The sequence below is a fragment of the Zea mays genome, chromosome 6 (assembly GCF_902167145.1).
Source record: "Zea mays cultivar B73 chromosome 6, Zm-B73-REFERENCE-NAM-5.0, whole genome shotgun sequence".
Taxonomy (NCBI): Eukaryota; Viridiplantae; Streptophyta; class Magnoliopsida; order Poales; family Poaceae; genus Zea; species Zea mays.
In genome coordinates this window covers 104651572-104675821 of record NC_050101.1, presented here as the reverse complement: position 1 = coordinate 104675821, position 24250 = coordinate 104651572, and the positions used below count along the sequence as shown (strand labels likewise).

At 44.4% G+C, this 24250-nt stretch overlaps 1 protein-coding gene and 1 pseudogene across 2 annotated transcripts; both read right to left on the bottom strand.

Moving 5' to 3' along the window:
- LOC103631253 (uncharacterized) overlaps nucleotides 1–18227 on the bottom strand; it is a 36396-nt pseudogene extending 18169 nt beyond the window's left edge.
- On the bottom strand, nucleotides 17270–23141 carry LOC103629684 (RNA-directed DNA polymerase (reverse transcriptase)). Of its 2 annotated transcripts, none has more exons than XM_020539364.1 (3): nucleotides 19795–23141; nucleotides 17884–18096; nucleotides 17270–17810 (listed from the first exon to the last, which is right to left on the bottom strand). In XM_020539364.1, exon 1 carries the CDS (start codon nucleotides 22562–22564, stop codon nucleotides 20129–20131), a length of 2436 nt encoding a protein of 811 aa, XP_020394953.1. In that variant the 5' UTR covers nucleotides 22565–23141; the 3' UTR covers nucleotides 17270–17810; nucleotides 17884–18096; nucleotides 19795–20128. The 2 variants fall into 2 exon arrangements, with proteins under 2 accessions (XP_020394953.1, XP_020394952.1); XM_020539363.1 differs by having other exon boundaries at nucleotides 17289–17810; nucleotides 18216–23141.
- Nucleotides 23142–24250: the final 1109 nt, after the last annotated feature.

Sequence of the window (24250 nt, the reverse complement as noted above, 5' to 3'; positions counted from 1 at the left end):
CAAATTGAATCGTTCCAGTTGTGTTAGTCTCGTATGAATATTTACTATGCAGTAACAACATTGATTATACCATGTTTCATACTTTTATAATTAGATATTTATTTATCCTATGTTAATTGGGTTAATCTATGTCTATTGGATTAATTTATTTAATATATTAATATAGTATTCTAACTTTATGGTTATACGATGTTTGACCATTAGTCTTGCAAACACACACTTACCTTTTTGTTTAAGCAGAAGCGTATGGTGGTACGTGTCCGATGACTAACGATGTACGAGAGAATTTCTTCTGGTATGTGTGAAACGTGCTCTCCAATAATGAGACCATACAAATCGTGATATATATCAAAGTCTGCATGATACTGATGGTTGCAATGTAGTGGTGAAACAGAAAGATTATAAATAACAAAATTTATGTATGGCCAGAATCACAAATTGATTATGAAATATTTTCTCATAACGGTATAACACATATTTTGTATATAAGTTATCGTAGTATACTGGTATTATATATTCCCGTTGCAACGCACGTGCATTCAGCTATCATGTATAGAAGTCTGCACGGTACTGTTGGTTGCAATATAGTGATGAAATAGTAAGATTGAAATAACAAAATTTATGTATGGCTAGGATCACAAATTAATTACGAAACATTTTCACATAACAGTATAACACACATTTGTTCATAAGTTATCATGATATTAAATGTTTATGTTGCAACGCACGGGCACCCACCTATATGTGTTTATGTCTACATCTATGACAGGAAACACATCTACTACATCTCTCTCCAAGCTCACTTGCTACCATTGCACAATGCGTAGTAGTAGATAAGTATCACCGATATTCTTGAATTATATTTTTGGATGGAGGTAATATTATTTAAAGAAGAGCTTTGCATGCTATTTCTTTTGTTTGAATAATGCATTATACTTAAATTCCCTTTTTTGCATGTGTGAAATTTTTTCTTCGTAATATTTTTTCCATGGATCAGACTTGTGAGTCATTTTCATAAACCAACGCCAAGCATGAATCCATGTTTCCTACTTCAAACCCCGAACAAACTCCATGAGCAGAAGGCACTCGCGTTGTCGTCGCTCATCGATGACGAGAAGAAGCTTGGCGACTGTCAGTTCGACCTCTAAAAGCAGTCTTACGTGGTCGCATGCGCCGTTGTGTACGACAAGCTCCCGCGAAGCCGCCGCTTGGACGCGGTCCAGAGCAGCTGCACCGCGCTGTCCATCGTTAAGCAGGGGGCCTCATGGTTGTCGCCAACTCGACGACTCTCGGGTTGTTCTGGACACCGCATCCGACAACGACGCCATCACGCCGTCCAGCTCATCGTCCACCTGAAGCCCAACCTGCCACGTAAGTTGCTACTGACCGGACATGAATTCATGTGCGCTGGGACGATGGACGTTGCTGACGTTGTGTGAGTGTCCTCGAACATGATGTATGTAATGGAATAGCGCATCCGGTGGTGCAACGGCCAGGGGTACTACCTCGCTGATGAGCCTGGGGTGCACTTCGTTTGGCAGCCCAACCAAGAGTCATCGGTACTCGTCATGTCGCGTGCGTTTGACGACTACTATATTGAGGATTGTGGCATCATCTTGGCGCCGGAGGTGACACAGAGGAGGATCGACAACAGTGACCAGTTCGTCATCCTCACCACCGTTAGGGTAGCTTTTGTGCCAGCCTGCCTTTAATTCTCTTCGCAAACACATACACACTTACCTTTTGTTTAAGCAAGAGCATATGGTGGTGCGTGCCTGATGACTAACGATGTACGGGGAAATTTTTCCGGCATGTGTGGAACGTGCTCTCCAATAATGAGACCATACAAATCGTGGCATATATCAAAGTCTGCATGATAATGATGGTTGCAATGTAGTGGTGAAATAACTAGATTAAAATAACAAAATTTATGTATGGCTAGGATCACAAATTGATTATGAAACATTTTCTCATAACAATATAACACAGATTTTGTATATAAGTTATCGTAGTATACTAGTATTATATATTCCCGTTGCAACGCACGGGCATCCAGCTAGTAATGTTATAAGAAAGGAACGCTATAATTGAAATTATGAAAAGAGGAAAAATTGTTGGATCTTTTATGGGCTTGGCCTATTTATTGAATAAACTCTATGGTGTGTAATGGTGGAGAATACCAATAGTACCATATTGGAAGTCCAAGGGTCTTTTGGCTTTACTTATATGGTGGGAATTATTCCACTTAATTTGAGAAGTCAAGAAATGGACAAGGGCGTGCCGCACGCGCGCGCGCCGCCGCCGCCGACCGGGCTGGACCGGGCTCGAGCGGGCGTGGCCGCGGAAGTTTCAACTCCGGGTTAAACCTTTCAGTTGCCTGTCTCTTCGTCAGCTGCATGCGAGACCTTTGTCCTTCAGCTACACGAGAACAGAACCATTTCAGAGTGTCGTTTGATACCTTGCACGGGGATCGGCAATTAGGTTTTTGGGGAGCATTTACGCGACTGCCCAAAACATCTTCTTCCTGGTGACATGACAAGGGAAGCTGGACAAGGATCTGGATCATCAGAGCGCATGGGAGGGTATGATCAGTTTATTTCCTTAATGTTTTGCGTTATGCAGATTATATATGTTTCATATATTCATCTATGTTGTTTCATATGTAGCAATGATTTTATCTTATCTGTTCTGTCTTATTATAATATGCTATATCTGTTTATTTTAATTTTACAATAATGTTGTTTATATTGCTATCTGTTTAGTTTCAATTGTCCATTCAGTTTATATGCTTCTCGCATTTATATGATTTATATAATTCATATGCTTTGTGTTCTCATGATCCATATTGTTATGGATATATTTGAGATCACGATTTCTATGGTTAATTATCTTTTATATGTCATCATCATAATGTTAATTTATGGAATTAAAATGATATGGAAAATGCCTATAATTCTAACAATCCAAAAACATAATTTTAGGCATTTTTCTGTCAGAGGTTTTGCTGCTGTGCTAAAGACTGATCCTTTTGATGGTAAAAACTTCTTGATCTGGAAAGCTAAAATGGAATTGTGGCTTACTGCAATGTCTTGTTTTCATGCCGCTGAGGGCAAGCCTGTCAACTTACCTCCTGAGGATGAGGCTAAGTTTAAGGCTGAAGACAACCTCTTTCGAGGAGCAGTAATTAGCGCACTGGATACAAAATTCCAGAAAAGCTATATCATCCTTCCTACAGGGAAAGAGCTGTGGGATGCACTTGTTGGAAAGATTGGAGTAACTGATGTTGGTAGCGAGCTGTATCTCATGGAGCAGCTATATGACTATAAGATGGTTGAGAACCGATCTGTAGTGGAACAGGCTCATGAGTTTCAGGCACTAGCTAAGGAACTCGAACTTTTTCCTTGTCCTTTGCCTGACAAGTTTGTGGCTGGCGGTATAATCGCCAAGTTGCCACCTTCTTGGAAGGACTTTGCTACCTCTCTCAAACATAAGAGACAAGAGTTCAATGTGGAAGAGCTCATTGGTACTCTTGATGTTGAGGAAAGAGCTAGAACAAAGGACAATGGAAAAGGTGTGGAGACCTCTACTGCTAATGTGGTGCAGAAGAGAAACTTCCGCAAGTTCAACAAGAAGAAAAACCAGAACAAACAAGAGAATGCAAATAAACCTGTTCAAACAGCACAGTTTAAAAAGAAGAACAACAACAACAAGGGAAAGGGAGGATGCTTTGTTTGTGGCAGTGATCAACATTGGGATAGAGAGTGCCCTGATCGCAAGTTCACACAGGACAAGAAATCAGCTAATGTTGTAACCACTGAAACTGAAGATGGAACATCTGGGTATGGTAATTCTTTACCATTTGTTCTTTCAGTTTGTAATTCATCTGAGTGGTGGATGGACAGTGGTGCAAACATTCATGTGTGTGCTGATGCCTCTATGTTCACTTCCTACCAAGTTGGGAGGTCTGGCGCCTTGTTAATGGGAAATGGGTCGCGTGCTCATGTTCTTGGTGTTGGTACGGTCATTCTGAAGTTTACTTCGGGAAAGACGGTGCCATTGAAGAGCGTGCAGCATGTGCCCTCTATCAAGAAGAATCTCGTTAGCGCTTCTATGCTATGTCGAGATGGATACAAAGTTGTTCTTCAGTCTAATAAATGTGTTGTGTCGAAACATGGTATTTTTGTTGGTAAAGGAAATGACTGCGGGGGTTTGTTCCGCTTATCACTGCATGATGTGTGTAATAAACTAGTGAATTCTGTTAATTTTTCTGATGAGTCAGATTTATGGCATTCACGGTTTTGTCATGCAAGCTTTGGCTGTCTTATGCGGTTAGCAAATCTAAATCTAATTCCTAAAATTTAACTTGGTCAAAAAGTCTAAGTGCCATGTGTGTGTTGAATCAAAACAACCCCACAAGCCTCACAAGGCTGCTGAGGCGAGGAATTTGGCACCTCTAGAACTTGTTCATTCTGATCTATGCGAGATGAATGGAATTTTGACCAAAGGTGGTAAAAGATACTTTCTCACTTTTATAGATGACTCCACTAGATTTTGTTATGTGTATCTCTTAAAAACAAAATATAAAGCGTTCAATTATTTTAAGACCTATAAAGCTGAAGCTGAGAACCAACTTGAGAGGAAAATAAAATGTTTAAGGTCCGATCGAGGTGGAGAATATTTCTCTAATGTGTTCGATGAGTTCTGCGTGGAACATGGTATTATTCATGAGAGGACACCGCCATTTTCACCACAATCCAATGGGATTGCTGAAAGGAAAAACCGCACTCTAACAGATTTGGTGAATGCCATGTTGAGTACAGCGGGATTATCCAAGGCATGGTGGGGTGAGGTGATTTTGATAGCATGTCATGTCCTGAATAGAGTTCCAACAAAGAACAAAGAGATCACACCATTTGAAGAATGGGAAAAGAGAAGATTAAATCTCTCATATTTGCGCACTTGGGGTTGCTTGGCTAAAGTGAATGTGTCAATCAACAAAAAGCGTAAACTTGGGCCTAAAACTATTGATTGTATATTCCTTGGGTACTCTTTTCACAGCACTGGGTATAGGTTCTTAATTATAAAATCTGATGTGCCTGATATGTATGTTGATACTATCATGGAATCAAGAGACGCAACATTTTTTGAGAATGAGTTTCCCATGAAGAATACACCTAGTGATACAAGTCATGAGACTATAATTCCCCATGAGCACGAACTGTCGATTCCTATAGATCATGCTGAGGATTCTCACGTGCACATCCTTGAGGAGGATGACACTATAGTCACTCGAAAGAGCAAGAGACAGAGGGTTGCAAAATCCTTTGGTAATGACTTTATAGTGTACCTTGTGGAAGACACACCAACTACCATTAGTGAGGCATATTCCTCTCCTGATGCTGACTTATGGAAGGAAGAAGTAAGGAGTGAGATGGAATCTATTATGTCTAATGGAACTTGAGAGGTCGTTGACCGTCCTTATGGTTGTCAACCTATAGGCTACAAATGGATCTTCAAGAAAAAGCTTAGGCCTGATGGTACAATCGAGAGGTACAAGGCAAGGCTTATGGCCAAAGGATATACCCAAAAAGAGGGTGAAGATTTCTTTGATACCTACTCACCAATGGCTCGATTGATTACAATTCGCACATTAATAGCCGTGGCAGCCTCTTATGGTCTTATCATTCATCAGATGGATGTTAAGATAGCTTTCCTAAATGGAGAGTTGGATGAGGAGATCTACATGGATCAGCCAGAAGGGTTCATTGTGGATGGTCAAGAGAACAAGGTGTGCAGGTTGATAAAATCATTGTATGGCCTAAAACAAGCACCTAAGCAATGGCATGAAAAGTTTGATAACACTCTTACAGCTGCTGGTTTTGCTGTAAATGAATCTGACACGTGTGTATACTATCGGTATGGTGGGGGTGAGTCTGTTATGCTGTGCCTTTATGTTGATGACATCTTGATCTTTGGATCAAATCTCAATGTGATTGTGAAAGTTAAAAATCTTCTATCGAGCAATTTCGAAATGAAAGATTTGGGAGAAGTTGATGTCATTCTAAACATCAAGCTTGTTAGAGAAGCTGATGGTGGGGTAACTTTGTTACAATCCCATTGTGGAAAAGTTATTGAGTCGCTTTGGTTTTAGTGACTGTGATCCTGCTCCAACACCTTATGACCCTAGTGTGCTATTGAGAAAGAATCGGAGAATAGCAAGGGATCAATTGACATACTCCCAGATCATTGGCTCGCTCATGTACCTTGCAAGTGCAACAAGGCCAGACATCTCTTATGCTGTGAGTAAGCTAAGTCGGTTTGTGTCGAAACCAGGAGATGATCACTGGCGTGCTCTTGAGAGAGTGTTGCGGTATTTTAAAGGTACTATGACATACGGTATTCATTATACTGGAAACCCAAAAGTGCTGGAAGGCTATTGTGATGCCAACTGGATTTCTGATGCTGATGAGCTTTATGCCACAAGCGGATATGTGTTTCTGTTTGGAGGTGGCGTTGTTCCCTAGAAGTCTTGCAAGCTGACTATCTTAACAAAGTCTACAATGGAAGCAGAACTCGCAGCATTAGACACTGCTGGGGCTGAGGCCGAGTGGCTTCGTGATTTCCTATTGGATTTACCGGTAGTTGAAAAACCGATATCGGCTATTTCCATGAACTGTGACAATCAAACGGTGATTACAAAGGTTAACAGTTCCAGGAATAACATGACTACAAGGCATGTTAAGAGGAGATTGAAATCTGTCAGAAAGCTAAAAAAACTCCGGAGTTATAACGGTGGATTATGTCCACACATCAAATAATCTGGCAGATCAATTCACTAAGGGTCTATCACGCAATGTGATAGAAAGTGCATCGAGGGAAATGGGTATGAGACTCATGTGAAATCTACTCTAGTGGTAACCTGCTCTATGTGATCGGAGATCCCGTGAAGTAGAGTGGAGAAACAAGCTAGGAGTAGATTGTGAGGAAAGATCCCTTCTTTAAACTCATTTCTGATGCACATCTTTCCTATCTGTAAGGCAAGATAGTTTTTACCTTAATGTATTCCAAGAGTCTTATAAAGGTAAGATGTTGTCCTACAGAACATCTTCTGAGGAATACACCTATATGAGTTAGACTGCTAGTCACAGTCTATGGGACTTGGGTGATCCCTAAATACTCATGAAAGGCACTGAAGTGTGACTTATATGCTTCTAAACAGCGGGAATACCCTTTTGCAGCCTAGTATCAGCAAAGGATTTGAGTGAATCTCACTTCGCACAAAACTGTCAATTCAAGGCTTAGTCCATTGTTCAGTTGTGAATGGGTAAAACTCTTATTCTAGATGGATGTTCAACTTAACAGTCTCCATCGAAACACTGGTATATCAAAGGATTGTGATTCTGATACTTCATCATTACAAACCCTAGAGTTTGGTGGGGATTGTTGGATCTTTTATGGGCTTGGCCCATTTATTGAATAAACTCTATGGTGTGTAATGGTGGAGAATACCAATAGTACCATATTGGAAGTCCAAGTGTCTTTTGGCTTGACTTATATGGTTGGAATTATTCCACTTAATTTGAGAAGTCAAGAAATGGACAAGGGCGTGCCACACGCGCGCGCGCGCTGCCGCCGCCGACCGGGCCGGGCTCGGGCCGGGCGTGGCGTGGCGTGGCATGGCGAGGCTGAAAGGGAAATGTGCCCTTGGGCCATTTCTAAGTATTTTGGTAATTGAGTGCCAACGCAAGTGCTTTTGTGCTGATCTATGCAATGTGGCAGACAAAGTGCAAATTATGTCAAAAGGTATGTTTCTAGACTTAGTACATTGTTTTATGGACTAATGTATTGTGTCTAAATGCTGGAAACAGGAGAAAACAAACTGGAGAGAGATAGCTTTGTTTCCGGTGGTGCACCGGACTGTCCGGTGCGCCAGGCGACAGAAGGCAAGAATTGCCTTCCCGGATTGCTCTCAACGGCTCCTAGCTGCCTTGGGGCTATAAAAGGGACCCCCTAGGCGCATGAAGGAGACCACCAAGCATTCCTTGAGCACTCTTGATCACTCACACTCCATTCTTGCGCACTTGTTCGACATTCTTAGTGATTTGAGCTCCGTTCTAGTGTGAAACTTGTGATAGTCTCTTGAACTCAAGTCTGGGTCTTGTGTGTGCGTATTTGTTGTGATCTTTGTGTCTTGTGTGAGTTGCTCATCCCTCCCTTACTCTGTGCTTCATTGTGAACATCAAAGTGTAAGGGCGAGAGGCTCCAAGTTGTGGAGATTCCTCGCGAACGGGATAAGAAAAGAAAAGCAAAACACCATGGTATTCAAGATGATCATTGGATCACTTGAGAGGAGTTGAGTGCAACTCTCGTCCGTTGGGATGCCACAACATGGAGTAGGCAAGTTTTGTACTTGGCCGAACCACGGGATAAACCATTGTGTCCATCTGTCTTGATTCTCTTGTGGTTATTGTGATTCGCTAAGACTCTTCTCCAGCCACTTGGCATTACTGTGCTAACGCTTAACCAAGTTTTTGTGGCATTAAGTTCAAGTTTTATAGGATCACCTATTCACCCCCCCCCCTCTAGGTGCTCTCAATTGGTATCGAAGCCGTTCTCTTCAAGAAAGGGACTAACCGCCCGAAGAGATGGATCCTAAGGGGAAGGGAATCGTGATCAATGATAAGGAGAAGGGGTCCTTCGTCAACGAGCTGAAGGAGGACAAGCCTACCGACTCGGGCTCGGGCCACAAACGAAAGGATGGGAAGAAGAAGACAAGGCGCATCAAGGAGATCGTCTACTACGACGACAGCGACGAGTCCACTTCTTCCCAAAAGGACAACGACTACGAGAGAAGGAAACCGGTTAATTCGAACTTTTCTTTTGACTACTCTCGTATTCCACAAAGTACAAATGCTCATTTGCTCTCCATTCCACTTGGCAAACCTCCTCACTTTGATGGAGAGGACTATGGATTTTGGAGCCACAAAATGCGTAGTCACCTGTTCTCTCTCCATCCGAGCATATGGGAGATTGTGGAAAGTGGAATGAAATTTGATAGCTCGGATAGTCCTATGTTTATCAATGAACAGATTCATAGAAATGCACAAGCTACTACTGTGTTGTTAACCTCCTTGTGCAGGGACGAGTATCATAAGGTGAGCGACTTGGACAATGCCAAGCAGATCTGGGACACCCTCAGGATCTCACATGAGGGGAACGACGTCACCTTACTCAACAAAATGGAGTTGGTGGAGGGTGAGCTTGGAAGATTTGCAATGATCAGGGGAGAGGAGCCAACCCAAACATACAACCGGCTCAAGACCCTCATCAACAAGATAAGGAGCTACGGAAGCACACGATGGACGGACCACGACGTCGTTCGTCTAATGCTAAGGTCCTTTACTGTACTTGATCCACATTTGGTGAACAATATCCGTGAAAATCCTAGGTACACCAAGATGTCGCCCGAAGAAGTTCTTGGAAAATTTGTAAGCGGGCGAATGATGATCAAGGAGGCGAGATATGTCGACGACGCGTTGAACGGTCCAATCCATGAGCCTCAACCCATTGCTCTCAAGGCAACGAGGAGCAAGGAGACGCTACCTAGCAAGGTGGCGCAAGTTGCGGCGGCCGGGCTCAACGATGAAGAAATGGCCCTCATCATCAAGCGCTTCAAGACGGCGCTAAAGGGTCGCAAGGGGCAGCCAAGCAAGACCAAGACAAAGGGGAAGCGCTCATGCTTCAAATGTGGTAAGGTTGGTCATTTTATTGCTAATTGCCCCGACAATGATAGTGACCAGGAACAAGGGAACAAGAGGGAGAAGAAGAAGAACTATAAGAAGGGAAAAGGCGAGGCACATCTTGGCAAGGAGTGGGACTCGGATTGTTCGTCGTCCGACTCCGACAACGAAGGACTCGCCGCCACTGCCTTCAACAAGTCATCCCTCTTCCCCAACGAGCATCACACTTGCCTCATGGCAAGGGAAAAGAAGGTAAGCGCTCGTAACACTAGTACCTATGCTTCTTCAAGTGAGGATGAGTCTAGTGATGATGATGAAATAGATTATTCATGTTTATTCAAGGGTCTAGATAGAACCAAGGTGGATAAAATAAATGAATTGATTGATGCTTTGAATGATAAGAATAGATTGCTAGAAAAGCAAGAGGATCTCTTATATGATGAACATGATAAGTTTGTAGAAGCTCAAAAATCCCTTGCTTTAGAAATAAAGAGAAATGAAATGCTTTCTTGTGAACTATCTTCCTGCCACGAGACAATTTCTAGCTTAAGGAGCATAAATGATGTTTTGAATGCTAAGTTAGAGATAGCTAGTAAATCTAACTCTTGTGTAGAACATGTTACGATTTGCAATAGGTGTAAAGATTTTGACATTGACGCTTGTAGTGAACACCTTGTTACAATTTCCAAATTGAATGATGAATTGACTAGTCTTAATGCCCAACTTAAGACTAGCAAAAGCGAATTTGATAAGTTAAAATTTGCAAGGGATGCCTACACAATTGGTAGACACCCCTCAATTAAGGATGGGCTTGGTTTCAAGATAGAAGCCAAGAACTTAACAAGCCATAAGGCTCCTATCCCCGCCAAGGAGAAAGGGGAGGCCCCTATGGCTAGTAGTGCTAAAAAGAACCATGCTTTTATGTATCATGATAGGAGACATGCTAGAAATGCAAATAGAAGTTATGATGCTTTTGATTCACATGTTTATGATTCATATGCTATGTTTGCTTCTAGTTCTTCCTATATGCATGGTAGAAATGTAGCTAGGAGAAATGCTAGTAATCACATGCCTCGGAGAAATGGTGTTAATGTTCCTAGGAAAATTAATGAACCTTCTACCATATATCATGCGTTAAATGCTTCCTTTGCCATTTGTAGAAAGGATAGAAAGATAGTTGCTAGAAAATTAGGGGCAAAATGCAAGGGAGATAAAACTTGCATTTGGGTTCCTAAAACCATTGTGACTAACCTTGTAGGACCCAACAAGAGTTGGGTACCTAAAACCCAAGCCTAAATTTGCCTTGCAGGTTTATGCATCCGGGGGTTCAAGCTGGATTATCGACAGCGGATGCACAAACCACATGACAGGGGAGAAGAAGATGTTCACCTCCTACGTCAAGAACAAGGATCCCCAAGATTCAATCATATTCGGTGATGGGAATCAAGGCAAGGTGAAAGGCTTAGGCAAAATTGCAATATCAAATGAGCACTCTATTTCTAATGTGTTCTTAGTTGAGTCTCTTGGATATAATTTGCTATCTGTTAGTCAATTATGCAATATGGGATATAATTGTCTATTCACAAATGTAGATGTGTCTGTCTTTAGAAGAAGTGATGGTTCATTAGCTTTTAAGGGTGTATTAGACGGCAAACTTTATTTAGTTGATTTTGCAAAAGAGGAGGCCGGTCTAGATGCATGCTTAATTGCTAAGACTAGCATGGGCTGGCTGTGGCATCGCCGCTTAGCACATGTGGGGATGAAGAACCTTCACAAGCTTCTAAAGGGAGAACACGTGATAGGTCTAACCAATGTTACTTTCGAAAAAGATAGACCTTGTGCAGCTTGTCAAGCAGGGAAACAAGTGGGAGGAGCGCATCACAGCAAGAATGTGATGACTACGTCAAGACCTCTGGAGCTGCTACATATGGACCTCTTCGGACCCGTCGCCTATCTAAGCATAGGAGGAAGTAAGTATGGACTAGTTATTGTTGATGACTTTTCCCGCTTCACTTGGGTATTCTTTTTGTAGGATAAATCTGAAACCCAAGGGACCCTCAAGCGCTTCCTAAGGAGAGCTCAAAACGAGTTTGAGCTCAAGGTGAAAAAGATAAGGAGCGACAATGGGTCCGAGTTCAATAACATTCAAGTAGAGGAATACCTTGAGGAGGAAGGGATCAAGCACGAGTTCTCCGCTCCCTACACTCCACAGCAAAATGGTGTGGTAGAGAGGAAGAACAGGACGCTTATTGACATGGCGAGGACGATGCTTGGAGAGTTCAAGACCCCCGAGCGCTTTTGGTCGGAAGCCGTGAACACGGCTTGCCACGCCATCAATAGGGTCTACCTTCATCGCCTCCTCAAGAAGACGTCATATGAGCTACTAACCGGTAACAAACCCAATGTTTCGTATTTTCGAGTTTTTGGGAGTAAATGCTACATTCTAGTGAAGAAGGGTAGGAACTCTAAATTTGCTCCCAAAGCTATAGAAGGGTTTTTATTAGGTTATGACTCAAATACAAAGGCGTATAGAGTCTTCAACAAATCATCGGGTTTGGTTGAAGTCTCTAGCGACGTTGTATTTGATGAGACTAATGGCTCTCCAAGAGAGCAAGTTGTTGATTTTGATGAAGTAGATGAAGAAGAAGTTCCAACGACCGCAATACGCACCATGGCGATTGGAGATGTGTGGCCACAGGAACAAGATGAGCAAGATCAACCTTCTTCCTCAATAAAGGTGCAACCCCCAACTCAAGATGATGAACAAGAGGCGTGTGATCAAGGGGGAGCACAAGATGATCATGTAATGGAGGAAGAAGCGCAACCGGCACCTCCAACTCAAGTCCGAGCGATGATTCAAAGGGATCATCCCGTCGACCAAATTTTGGGTGACATTAGCAAGGGAGTGATACTCGATCATGATTAGTTAATTTTTGTGAGCATCACTCCTTTGTCTCTTCTATTGAGCCTTTCAGGGTAGAAGAGGCCTTGCTAGATCCGGACTGGGTGTTGGCCATGCAGGAGGAGCTCAACAACTTCAAAAGAAATGAAGTTTGGACACTGGTGCCTCGTCCCAAGCAAAATGTTGTGGGAACCAAATGGGTGTTCCGCAACAAACAAGACGAGCACGGGGTGGTGACAAGGAACAAGGCACGACTTGTGGCAAAAGGTTATGCCCAAGTCGCAGGTTTGGACTTTGAGGAGACTTTTGCTCCTGTGGCTAGGCTAGAGTCCATTCGTATCTTGCTAGCATATGTCGCTCACCATTCTTTCAGGTTGTTTCAAATGGATGTGAAGAGTGCTTTCCTCAACGGGCCAATCAAGGAGGAGGTGTACGTGGAGCAACCCCCTGGCTTTGAGGATGAACGGTACCCCAACCATGTGTGTAAGCTCTCTAAGGCACTCTATGGACTTAAGCAAGCCCCAAGAGCATGGTATGAATGCCTTAGAGACTTTTTAATTGCTAATGATTTCAAGGTTGGGAAAGCCAATCCAACTCTTTTTACTAAGACATGTGATGGTGATCTTTTTGTGTGCCAAATTTATGTCGATGACATAATATTTGGTTCTACTAACCAAAAGTCTTGTGAAGAGTTTAGCAGGGTGATGACTCAAAAGTTTGAGATGTCGATGATGGGCGAGTTAAGCTATTTCCTTGGGTTCCAAGTAAGGCAACTCAAGGATGGGACCTTCATCTCCCAAACGAAGTACACGCAAGACTTGATCAAGCGTTTTGGGATGAAGGACGTCAAGCCCGCAAAGACTCCGATGGGAACCGACGGACACACCGACCTCAACAAAGGAGGTAAGTCCGTTGATCAAAAGGCATACCGGTCTATGATAGGGTCTTTACTTTATTTATGTGCTAGTAGACCGGATATTATGCTTAGTGTATGCATGTGTGCTAGATTTCAATCCGATCCTAGGGAGTGTCACTTAGTGGCTGTGAAGCGAATTCTTAGATATTTAGTCGCTACGCCTTGTTTTGGGATCTGGTATCCAAAGGGGTCTACCTTTGACTTGATTGGATATTCAGACTCCGACTATGCTGGATGTAAGGTCGATAGGAAGAGTACATCGGGGACATGCCAATTCTTAGGAAGGTCCCTGGTGTCATGGAGTTCTAAGAAACAAACCTCTGTTGCCCTATCTACCGCTGAGGCCGAGTACGTTGCCGCAGGACAGTGTTGCGCGCAACTACTTTGGATGAGGCAAACCCTCAGGGACTTTGGCTACAATTTGAGCAAAGTCCCACTCCTATGTGATAATGAGAGTGTTATCCACATGGCGGATAATCCTGTTGAACACAGCCGCACAAAGCACATAGACATCCGACATCACTTTTTGAGAGACCACCAGCAAAAGGGAGATATCGAAGTGTTTCATGTTAGCTCCGAGAACCAGCTAGCCGATATCTTTACCAAGCCTTTAGATGAGCAGACCTTTTGCAAGTTGCGTAGTGAGCTAAATGTCTTAGATTCGCGGAACTTGGATTGATTTATAGCATACATGTGTTTATGCCTTGATCATGTTCCTTTTGCATTGTGTTGTTTATTTATGGTGCTCAAGTTGTACATGCACTCCCCGGACCTCACAAGTCCGTTGCAAAGTGATGCACATATTTAGGGGGAGATGTGTTACAACTTGACCCTTTGAGACTAACCATGTGCTTGAGTTTGCTTGATTTAGTCTCTAAGGAGGATTGAAAGGGAAAAGGTGGACTTGGACCATGCAAGACTTCCACTGCACTCCGATGAAAGAGTAACTTTTTCCAAGTTCATCTTTGTACTCTTATTGCCTTTTTACTCTTCGTTGAAGATTTTGGTGAGGCAATGAGGTTAAGGGGCCAAGATTGATCCCGTTTTGGTGCTTGATGCTAAAGGGGGAGAAAATAAAGGCCAAAGCAATAAATGGATCAGCTACCACTTGAGAAATTTTGAAAATAGTAGAATAGAGCTTTTGGTTTGTCAAAACTCTCTTATTGTCTCTTTTGTGTCAAAAGTTGGCCTCTTGTGGGGAGAAGTGTTGATTATGGGAAAAGGGGGGAGTTTTTGAAATCCTTGATCAATTTATTTTGGAATACCTCTCATTATGTCTCTACAAGTGAATTTGACTTAGAGATAGGAAATTGAGTTTGATTTGCAAAAACAAACCAAGTGGTGGCAAAGAGTGATTCATATATGTCAAATACGAATCAAAACTATATTGAGTTTTCATCTCATTGATATTGCACTTGTTATAGTTGTTTTATGTTGTGTTGGCATAAATCACCAAAAAGGGGGAGATTGAAAGGGAAATGTGCCCTTGGGCCATTTCTAAGTATTTTGGTGATTGAGTGCCAACGCAAGTGCTTTTGTGCTGATCTATGCAATGTGGCAGACAAAGTGCAAATTATGTCAAAAGGTATGTTTCTAGACTTAGTACATTGTTTTATGGACTAATGTATTGTGTCTAAATGCTGGAAACAGGAGAAAACAAACTGGAGAGAGATAGCTTTGTTTCAGCCAAAGCCAGCTCTGTCTGGGTGCACCGGACTGTCCGGTGGTGCACCGGACAGTGTCCGGTGCGCCAGGCTGGCTCAGGCGAACTTGCCGCTCTCGGAAATAAATTAACGGCGTATGGCTATAATTCACCGGACTGTCCGGTGTGCACCGGACTGTCCGGTGAGCCAACGGTCGGTCGGGCCAACGGTCGGCTGCGCGAGACACGTGGCCGAGCCAACGGTCAGGAGAGGGCACCGGACTGTCCGGTGTGCACCGGACAGTGTCCGGTGCGCCAACGGCTCCAAGGCTGCCAACGGTCGGCTTCGCCAAATAAGGAAGGAAATCCGCACCGGACAGTGTCCGGTGGTGCACCGGACTGTCCGGTGCGCCAAGCGACAGAAGGCAAGAATTGCCTTCCCGGATTGCTCTCAACGGCTCCTAGCTGCCTTGGGGCTATAAAAGGGACCCCTAGGCGCATGAAGGAGACCACCAAGCATTCCTTGAGCACTCTTGATCACTCACACTCCATTCTTGCGCACTTGTTCGACATTCTTAGTGATTTGAGCTCCGTTCTAGTGTGAAACTTGTGATAGTCTCTTGAGCTCAAGTCTGGGTCTTGTGTGTGCGTATTTGCTGTGATCTTTGTGTCTTGTGTGAGTTGCTCATCCCTCCCTTACTTCGTGCTTCTTTGTGAACATCAAAGTGTAAGGGCGAGAGGCTCCAAGTTGTGGAGATTCCTCGCGAACGGGATAAGAAAAGAAAAGCAAAACATCGTGGTATTCAAGTTGATCATTGGATCACTTGAGAGGAGTTGAGTGCAACTCTCGTCCGTTGGGACGCCACAACGTGGAGTAGGCAAGTTTTGTACTTGGCCGAACCACGGGATAAACCATTGTGTCCATCTGTGTTGATTCTCTTGTGGTTATTGTGATTCGCTAAGACTCTTCTCCAGCCACTTGGCATTACTGTGCTAACGCTTAACCAAGTTTTTGTGGCATTAAGTTCAAGTTTTATAGGATCACCTATTCACCCCCCCCCCCTCTAGGTGCTCTCAGAGGCAGGCAGGCGGCGCGCGGGCGTGGTGTGGTTGTGTTAATTTTTAGCACCCACTAACCGCTGGAGTTTCAACTCCGGGTTAAACCTTTCAGTTGCCTGTCTCTTCGTCAGCTGCATGCGGGACCTTTGTCCTTCAGCTGCCCGTCTCCTGGCGTGCCGCATGCGGCCCTTCTCCTTCAGCTTCTCTCTGTGAGAGGTTAAGTAGAGGAGAACCCCTGGCACTTGGTACATGAGAACATAATCATTTCAGAGTCACAGCCCAGCCGCAAGTGAGAGTATTCCCATCTCGTGACTCTGCGCGTACAGAGAAGCGAGAGGGCAGGTGCCTCCGAAGCCCTTGTCGTTCGAGACCTTGCACGGGGGATCGGCAATTAGGTTTTTGGGGAGCGTCTACGCGACTGCCCAAAACATCTTCTTCCTGGTGACATGACAAGTGAAGCTGGACAAGGATCTGGATCATCAGAGCACATGGGAGGGTATGATCAATTTATTTCCTTACTGTTTTGCGTTATGCAGATTATATATGTTTCATATATTCATCTATGTTGTTTCATATATAGCAATGATTTTATCTTATCTGTTCTGTCTTATTATAATATGCTATATCTGTTTGTTTTAATTTTACAGTCCTGCTGTTTATATTGCTATCTGTTTAATTTCAATTGTTCATTCAGTTTATATGCTTATCGCATTTATATGATTTATATAATTCATATGCTTTGTGTTCTCATGATCTATATTGTTATGGATATATTTGAGATCACGATTTCTATGGTTAATTATCTTTTATATGTCATCATCATAATGTTAATTTATGGAATTAAAATGCTATGAAAAATGCCTATAATTCTAACAAAAATAGCTAGCTTTGTGTAACTTGGTTCAACCAACCATTGAATGTTAGGTTAGGAAAAAAGGAAGATAGAAATAATCTTCTTTGAAACAATTGAAAAATGAAAAGTACATATTATGATAAATCAAGCCAGGCTATTACACAAACAATCTAGTCTGGATTCAGAAAACAACACATATATAGTTAGGAGATATGACACACAACATCAATGTTTACAAATTACCTTCTAGTTATGACAATATTGTGAGGTCTAGTCTAGCTTTGCAGTGTTCCTCTAGGACACTGTTTGCACCTATCATTGTGCCGATAATCACCCCCACCAAGCTAGCTGTACCAAATTAGTTTGTTCATTTGACTGTCTCCACTTAAATGGGGATAAACAATAGCCTATTTAATTAGATTGCAATTTCAGGTTATACCAAAAGTGAAATGAAACGAGAGGCATAAGTATATGGCTAACATGACAGATGAAATCCAACCCCAAGTACAACACCACTGCTCATCATAGTGATAACGTATCTGCCTAGCTGAGTAGAAACCTACGAGAAGGTGACTGTAATCAGCAGCAGACATATAAGAAACCCTGATGCACAGGTTGATGACTTCTGAGGTAACCTAACTTCATCTGTTGTCAGGTGTGCAAGCCTTTTTCTTCTTCTCATCAGAATACAAACGATACTGTAAAGATGAAGGAGGCATTAGATTGTTCCATTTAGAACTTGTGCAATCCACTTGAAGCTGCAGATCTTACCAACTTAGATCTTACAAAACATTGTCTGTTTAGCTGCTTTTATTCACCCCACGACAGCACACTGTACTGGAGTCAATGGTAGGAATGTGGGTTCTATTTGCTCCCATATGACTCCAAAATGAACGTGTGCCTGAGCAACTTGAACTGAAAAGAAAACTACATCGAATGACATATTACGTGGACAACAATTTCACAGGCTTCAACAGCATACACCTGAAAGAGCATACAAAGAAATCAATGCTAATGTGTAGAGGTAATAGGTTACTAAAAACAGAACATATAAACGCACTTGCAAGCTCACATATGTAGCATCAGTAGCTAACCAAACTCACCATGAGATGCATAGCGGCTAATCCGATCCCGACCACAGATCAAGCGGGGGCTCTATGAGGCACCTCCCTATTGAGTGTTGAGCATGGCAAATAGAGTTGCTTAGGATCACATCATAGCAAATGAATGAGTGCATTTAACAACAGAGCCACACCCGAACCAGCCGGATCCAGGAGAGGGAAAGTTGCACTGGAATGGAACAGGGCAAGCGGGGCGTTCCACGCACGTCATAGCCAGCGTGGAAGGACTGGGTGGCGGAGACGACGTTGACGGCAACACAGAGAAGCACGGTGGTGGCCGTGATGACACTGAAGTAACCACAGACGACGAGGATCGGGTTAGACCCGGCGTGTGGGGGTCGGCCCTGCCACCGGCGTGTGTGCGTTGTGTCTCCTCCCCTGCCTCCGCCGACCTACGACGATCGAGTAGTGACCTGTCCTCAGCGACGATGCAGAGTCGACATCCTCAGGGTCGGATGTGAATGTGGCCAGATCTGCCTGGAGCGTGCGCATCTGCGCCTCGAAGCGGCTATACAGGACATCGATCGGGTTAGCGTCTTCAGCAGGTCATCGAAGCCCCACCCGTCGCCGCTGGAGGAGGTGAATTTGACAAGTTCTGGCTCCTGCTCCACCTGTGGGGAGGCTACGGTTCAGATCGATCGGAGAAATCTGTGGCGGATCGAGCTCGGCGAGGATGGATTTGAAAAAATCCATGGTGGCTTGGATCGATCGGAGACGCGAAGACGCCATGGGGAAGGGAGGAGAGGGCGAGTGAGGGAGGAGAGAACAGTCGTCGTGTCGCTGCGTCGCGTGGTGAAGGGAGGAGGGAGCAGCGGACGCCGCACAAACGAGAATGGGAATCGCATAACAGGGAATAGGAATGGGAATCTGAATCGCAGAATAGGGATGGCAGAACAAGGAATGACATGCAGAACAAAGAATGGTATGCTACCCTTGCAGACTTAGTAGAGATTCTCGTTGAAGCCCTACACAAGGAAAGCTCTTGAAGCCCTACACAAGGAAAGCTCACACGAGGATCAAGCTCCGTGTCAGGTGGTAGTATTTATTATAGAGTATATTCCTGTTTTTTTTTAAAAAAAAGGTAGTCACCCAAGAAACAAAAGCCATATTTCAATTCTGGAGACCAAAATCTTGTTTCGGGAAAAACTTACCCTTGACTGATTAGCAAAAGGTAGCTGGTTTTCCTTTTAAAATATTTCATAACGGAATTAGTATTTAGAAAAAAAAATATTGGTACAGTCACTGTGCAGAAAGATTTAAAGTTTAAGAAACCAGTTTTAGTGGCACTAAGGTAAATTATATTATTCTGACAAAAAAAGAGGAAGCAATGAGACCATTTAAGTATTTAACTCATAAGAGATTCAGAAGGCATCCATTTTTTTAGAGTTAACAAGTATTTGATTCATAAGTAAGAAACAGAATTGACTAATACTAAACAAAATGATTCAGAAGTGAAGACGAAACAACAGAGGAAGAATAGGCTACTTGGCATATAACTAAATTTCATTTGTTTCTGGAACATATATAAATAATTTAAGAACAGACGGAATGGAAGAATTACCTGAAGTGAGTATTGTTGATATCATGATATATATATACATAGTTTGCTTGAAGTCCACACACTGCATGCAGTATTTCAATTTGTAATGTTCTGATGCCTAGAAGGCTCTCGAGACCCCTACATATATATACATGAAAAGCTAGTATCTTTGGGGACAAAGCAACATTTCTTCTACAATGTATTGAAACAGACATGATGAAGCATTAGTAAAAAAACTAATATCCAATGCACTGGGCAGGACCTGCAATACTACATGAGCTATAATCTGCAAGAAGTCCTGCAATACTACATGAGCTATAATCTGCAAGAAGTATTGCGCAAATAAGCTTTTCTCTCATTCCACATCAACAAATTGAGTGCAGTCAATATCTTGAAGTGTGATCTTGCCAAGAAAGAGATCACTTGCGTGCATATAGCACAAGGGGAGACATTTCTTGTTCAGGCTCTCATGAATGGCACCTAATCCATGGACCCATTTCTTTTCATTCAATGGATCAACATTTAGGCGATTTTGCAACAAACGTATTCTGTAAAGCACAGTTTCTGTTTTAGCACAAAAATGTGCTAGGCATGGATAGGAGGCGTCATCAACTGCTAATCTTACTAATGTCATCGTCAAGGCACCATCCACAGGCTTTGGGTCAGACAAGTTTTTATCACCCATCATTTTGATCTCGCGTTCCATTGGGAAGTGCACTTCTGCCATTCCATTATCATTTGCTACCTTTAAATCCTTTGTGAAATGGCTAATTGCTTGCTTCTTAGTGCACTCGTGCTTCTCTGCTAATGTCAAAAAGCAGGAGAACCTCAAGTGGTAAGTGACAACAGTCTTGACCATCTTGAAGTTACGGCAACAGCAGAAGAAATCTAGCCACCTCCTCCCTACGCCAGCATACCATTTGATGATATCTGCATCATCCAAACAGAGAAGTAGCTTAATTGGCCGTGGCCGGCCCATGGAATTTGTGAATCCAGCAAGCTTTACCTCCTTCCTTACAAGATCTATCGGCACATTGGCCCTCATCTTAAGCTCTGTCAAGTCCTCGACAATCCGTTTCTCATATTGTTCCTCTTCTTCCTCCTCAGCTAGAATCTCCTCTTCTTCTGTCAGGTCATGACCTTTCATGGGCATCAAAAACTTGTCGATTGTCTCTTGAAATTTATCATATGAGTCCACCAAAGCAGGTGGCAATTGATCTCTCACCCTGTTCAATGACAAGAAATCACCTGATGCTAGCAGTCGGTGCCAATATCGGCAATGCTCACGTGATTCGAAGTATTCGGCCACTGTCTCCTCTGCCCAGTCCCTGAACACTTGCTGCACCTCTTTCTCGATCCGGAAATCAAATTCAAACTCCTCGCCCCTCCTCATCCTCTTGGACAAGTGGTTCAGTATCTTCAAGCCAAGCTTCTTCCGCCTCGTCTCCCGTGCATTTTTCAGCTCCTGCGCCTTTTCCGCCTTCATCTTCAGATACTTCTTCCTTGCTCTCTTTGCTTTCTCTGACATGGGTGGGTGCAACACTGACGGTGGCACAGCTTGGAATTCTATCCCCAGGAACTCAATCTTCTCTGATACAGCGCTGTGGATTGAGCTCCCCAATCTGTCCACCCTCACCTCTAAATCCCTCTCCAAGACTGCAATTATCCTGTTCCTGATCTCAATTGTGAGCATCTTCGACCCGGACGTCACAACCAGAATATCATCTAGATATCGAATCGCATATACTCTCACAGGTGTATGCCGAACGCTGTCATCTTTCATTCTAGGATGTTTTTTGTGCACTTCCTCACGGAGGGCCATTATCTCTCCATCCACACGATTGAAGAATATGTTCACTAGCGTGCTAGTGAGCTCTGATTCCTGTGGCAGCCCGCGTCCGAGCTCGCAACCACCAAGCTCAAATGCGACCGCATCAGAGACGAACAGTTCGTTCAGGAACTCCAGGAACCCGGGATCATCGACCTTACTGGAGATGGCACCGAGCAGACGGCAAACGTGGCGAGGGGCGAAGGGCTGCCGCGGGATGGCGACACGGAAGAACCAGGACGCGCTGGGAATGGACTTGAGGTATCGGACAGCTGTGTGGCGGCCGCGGTAAGCGAAGGTGGCTGCGCGCGGGGCGAACACGGCGTCGAGGACGGAGGCGGCGCAGCGCAAAGCGAGGCGGAGCGGTAGCGTGGGGACGGGAAGCGGCTGGCCCTTGATGCGGGACGGGAGGAGGAGGCGGAGGTGGGATGATGGGGATGAGAACGCGGCGGCAGCGGCGGCAATGGTGATTGGTGGGGGCTGGGGCGGGACGGGGAGGGATGGGTGCGCGCGGTGGCTTAGGTGGAGCGCGCAGGAGAGGAGGACGGAGGGGTGCGAGAGGAGGGGGAGAAGAGAGTGGAAGCGGTGGCTGGAGGCAGAGTAGTGACAGCGGCGGAGGAGTTGCTCGAGGTCCGCGGCCGAGAGCGGCGGCGCAGCGGGTGGAGTGGCAGCGGGAGCGTTGGAGAACGCGCGGGGTGTGGGGATGATGAAGAAGTGGCACACGCGGGTGTGGGCGAGGCGGTGGAGCATGAGCGGCGTGTAGATGGAGAAGGTGGACGTGCTGCTCGCTGCGGCGGCCGGGCGGGAGGAAGGTCCGATCGCTGCGCGGCTGCGTCGACAGGGAAGGGATGAGGGACCGTAGCGCGCGATTTGGGCCGAACAATGAGAACGGGCCGACGCGCGAGCACGCGGCAGCGTGCGCAATTTGGGCTGAGCAGTGAGAACGGCCCGACTATCGTGCATGGGGCAGCCTTGTTTAGGTTAAGTAACCCTAGTTAGGGTTATGTGGACAAATATCTGCTTTATCTCTGAGGGGTTTCACATCTCTATATAAGGAACTTGTACACCACCTCATAATACAAAGAAGAGAAAGAGGCCAATGGCCCAACACTATATCCTGTGTCTCGTGTGTTACTCTGTCGTGCTTCTGGGAAGGGAGACGGGTTCTCTACAGCTTCTTGTGCCTCTACTGCTGACGGGAGGGAAGGGAGCAGATCTGGTGATCTGCGGCAACGTAGTTCTCAACACGTTATCAGCACTGCTCTACCCCGACTCGTGGATCCTATCGGCACCGACTCTCCGTCACGCCGGCAGGTCCCGGCCTTGCCGAACTGTCCTACGCGACAGGCTTCGTTCCCGTTTGTCGAACCAGGAATCACGGTATGAAATTTTGAGTGGATCTGCAATTTACTGTTCATCGCGTATATCGCTTGTGAGCCCGTATGCATGCTGCCTGTCAGATCTGATGGCGGCTCGACCGCCCACTAGCCCAGCGAGTAGATCCAGCGGCGGGCCGCCCTCAAGCCCCAGGCCCCAGCGCACAGATCCTCCATGCGGCGACTAGGACACTCCCTGGTGGAGTAGGGGTGGCTCTGGTGGCTGGGCGGTTAGAGACGGAGAAAAAAATAGGCTTGCATGGCTTTTGGGCGATTAACGTTTCCTTGCATGGCGGTTAGAGTCGTGTCTTGCATGGCGGTTGACTTTCTTAGAAAAAAAGAGGAAAGCTAATTTGTGTCATGCAACGACTTGCTTGTGGGCTTCACCATGGCTGGCCGCATGCGGATATGAATTTGCAGCCGTACGAAGCCTATGCGATGGTGCACATGGAGCCTATGTGCCTGTACTGCTGTACCGTTAGCCTATGAAAGATGGAGATGGCGTGGGCGTTTCCCACGAGCGGGTCCTTCGCGTGGACCATTTCTTTCCTCTCCATTTTGGCTAGATAAGATCGAGGTCGATTTTCCATGGGGCTTCTTCCTGGTCGCGAGGCTGCATGGCCGTAAACAAACGTGCGTGCTTGCACAGCGGTTCAAAGAAATAAAAAGGGCTATGGCAGCTTGTTGGTTGAAAAAAGTAAAATAATAGACTTATAACTCAGGGCCTTACGATTTTCCAAAAAAAAACCTTTTAGATTAATCAAGTTTGGTATAATTTATCTATTCTATTTACTTACTGTTATAAATAACAAATAGAATGAAGCATGTTTTATGTTACAATTTCTACCTTATTTAATTATTTCCTGTAGTAAATAATTAGCAAAAAAATAATATATGCTTCAAAATGAGAAAATACCTTTTTGCACTCGATGTGTTTATGTTCGTGTATTAATTTCGGTATTATTTTCTGTTTTATTTCCTGTAGTAAATAGCAGAAAATTATTTGAAATACATGTGGTTATACTACGCATAAATCAAATTGCTCTAAGTATTTGTGTCGCTTTGAGCTTTCGGACTCACATTGAGCAATTAAATTGTATAATGGGTACTCAGACATGCCGAACAGACTGCGTTGTTAATTGACTGAGTTATGACATTGGCTGCGTCATGTGATTGCTATGCCGTAGTCTCGCTTAATCGGACCGCTCCTGTTGAGTCGGACCGCCATCGTCGAGTCACACATTTTTCGTATGCCCTGCAGGCACTGTCCGTC

Coding starts and splice junctions, on each gene's coding strand:
- LOC103629684 (XM_020539364.1), bottom strand. CDS start 22,564: ATGCACGATAGTCGGGCCGTTCTCACTGCTCAGCCCAAATTGCGCACG.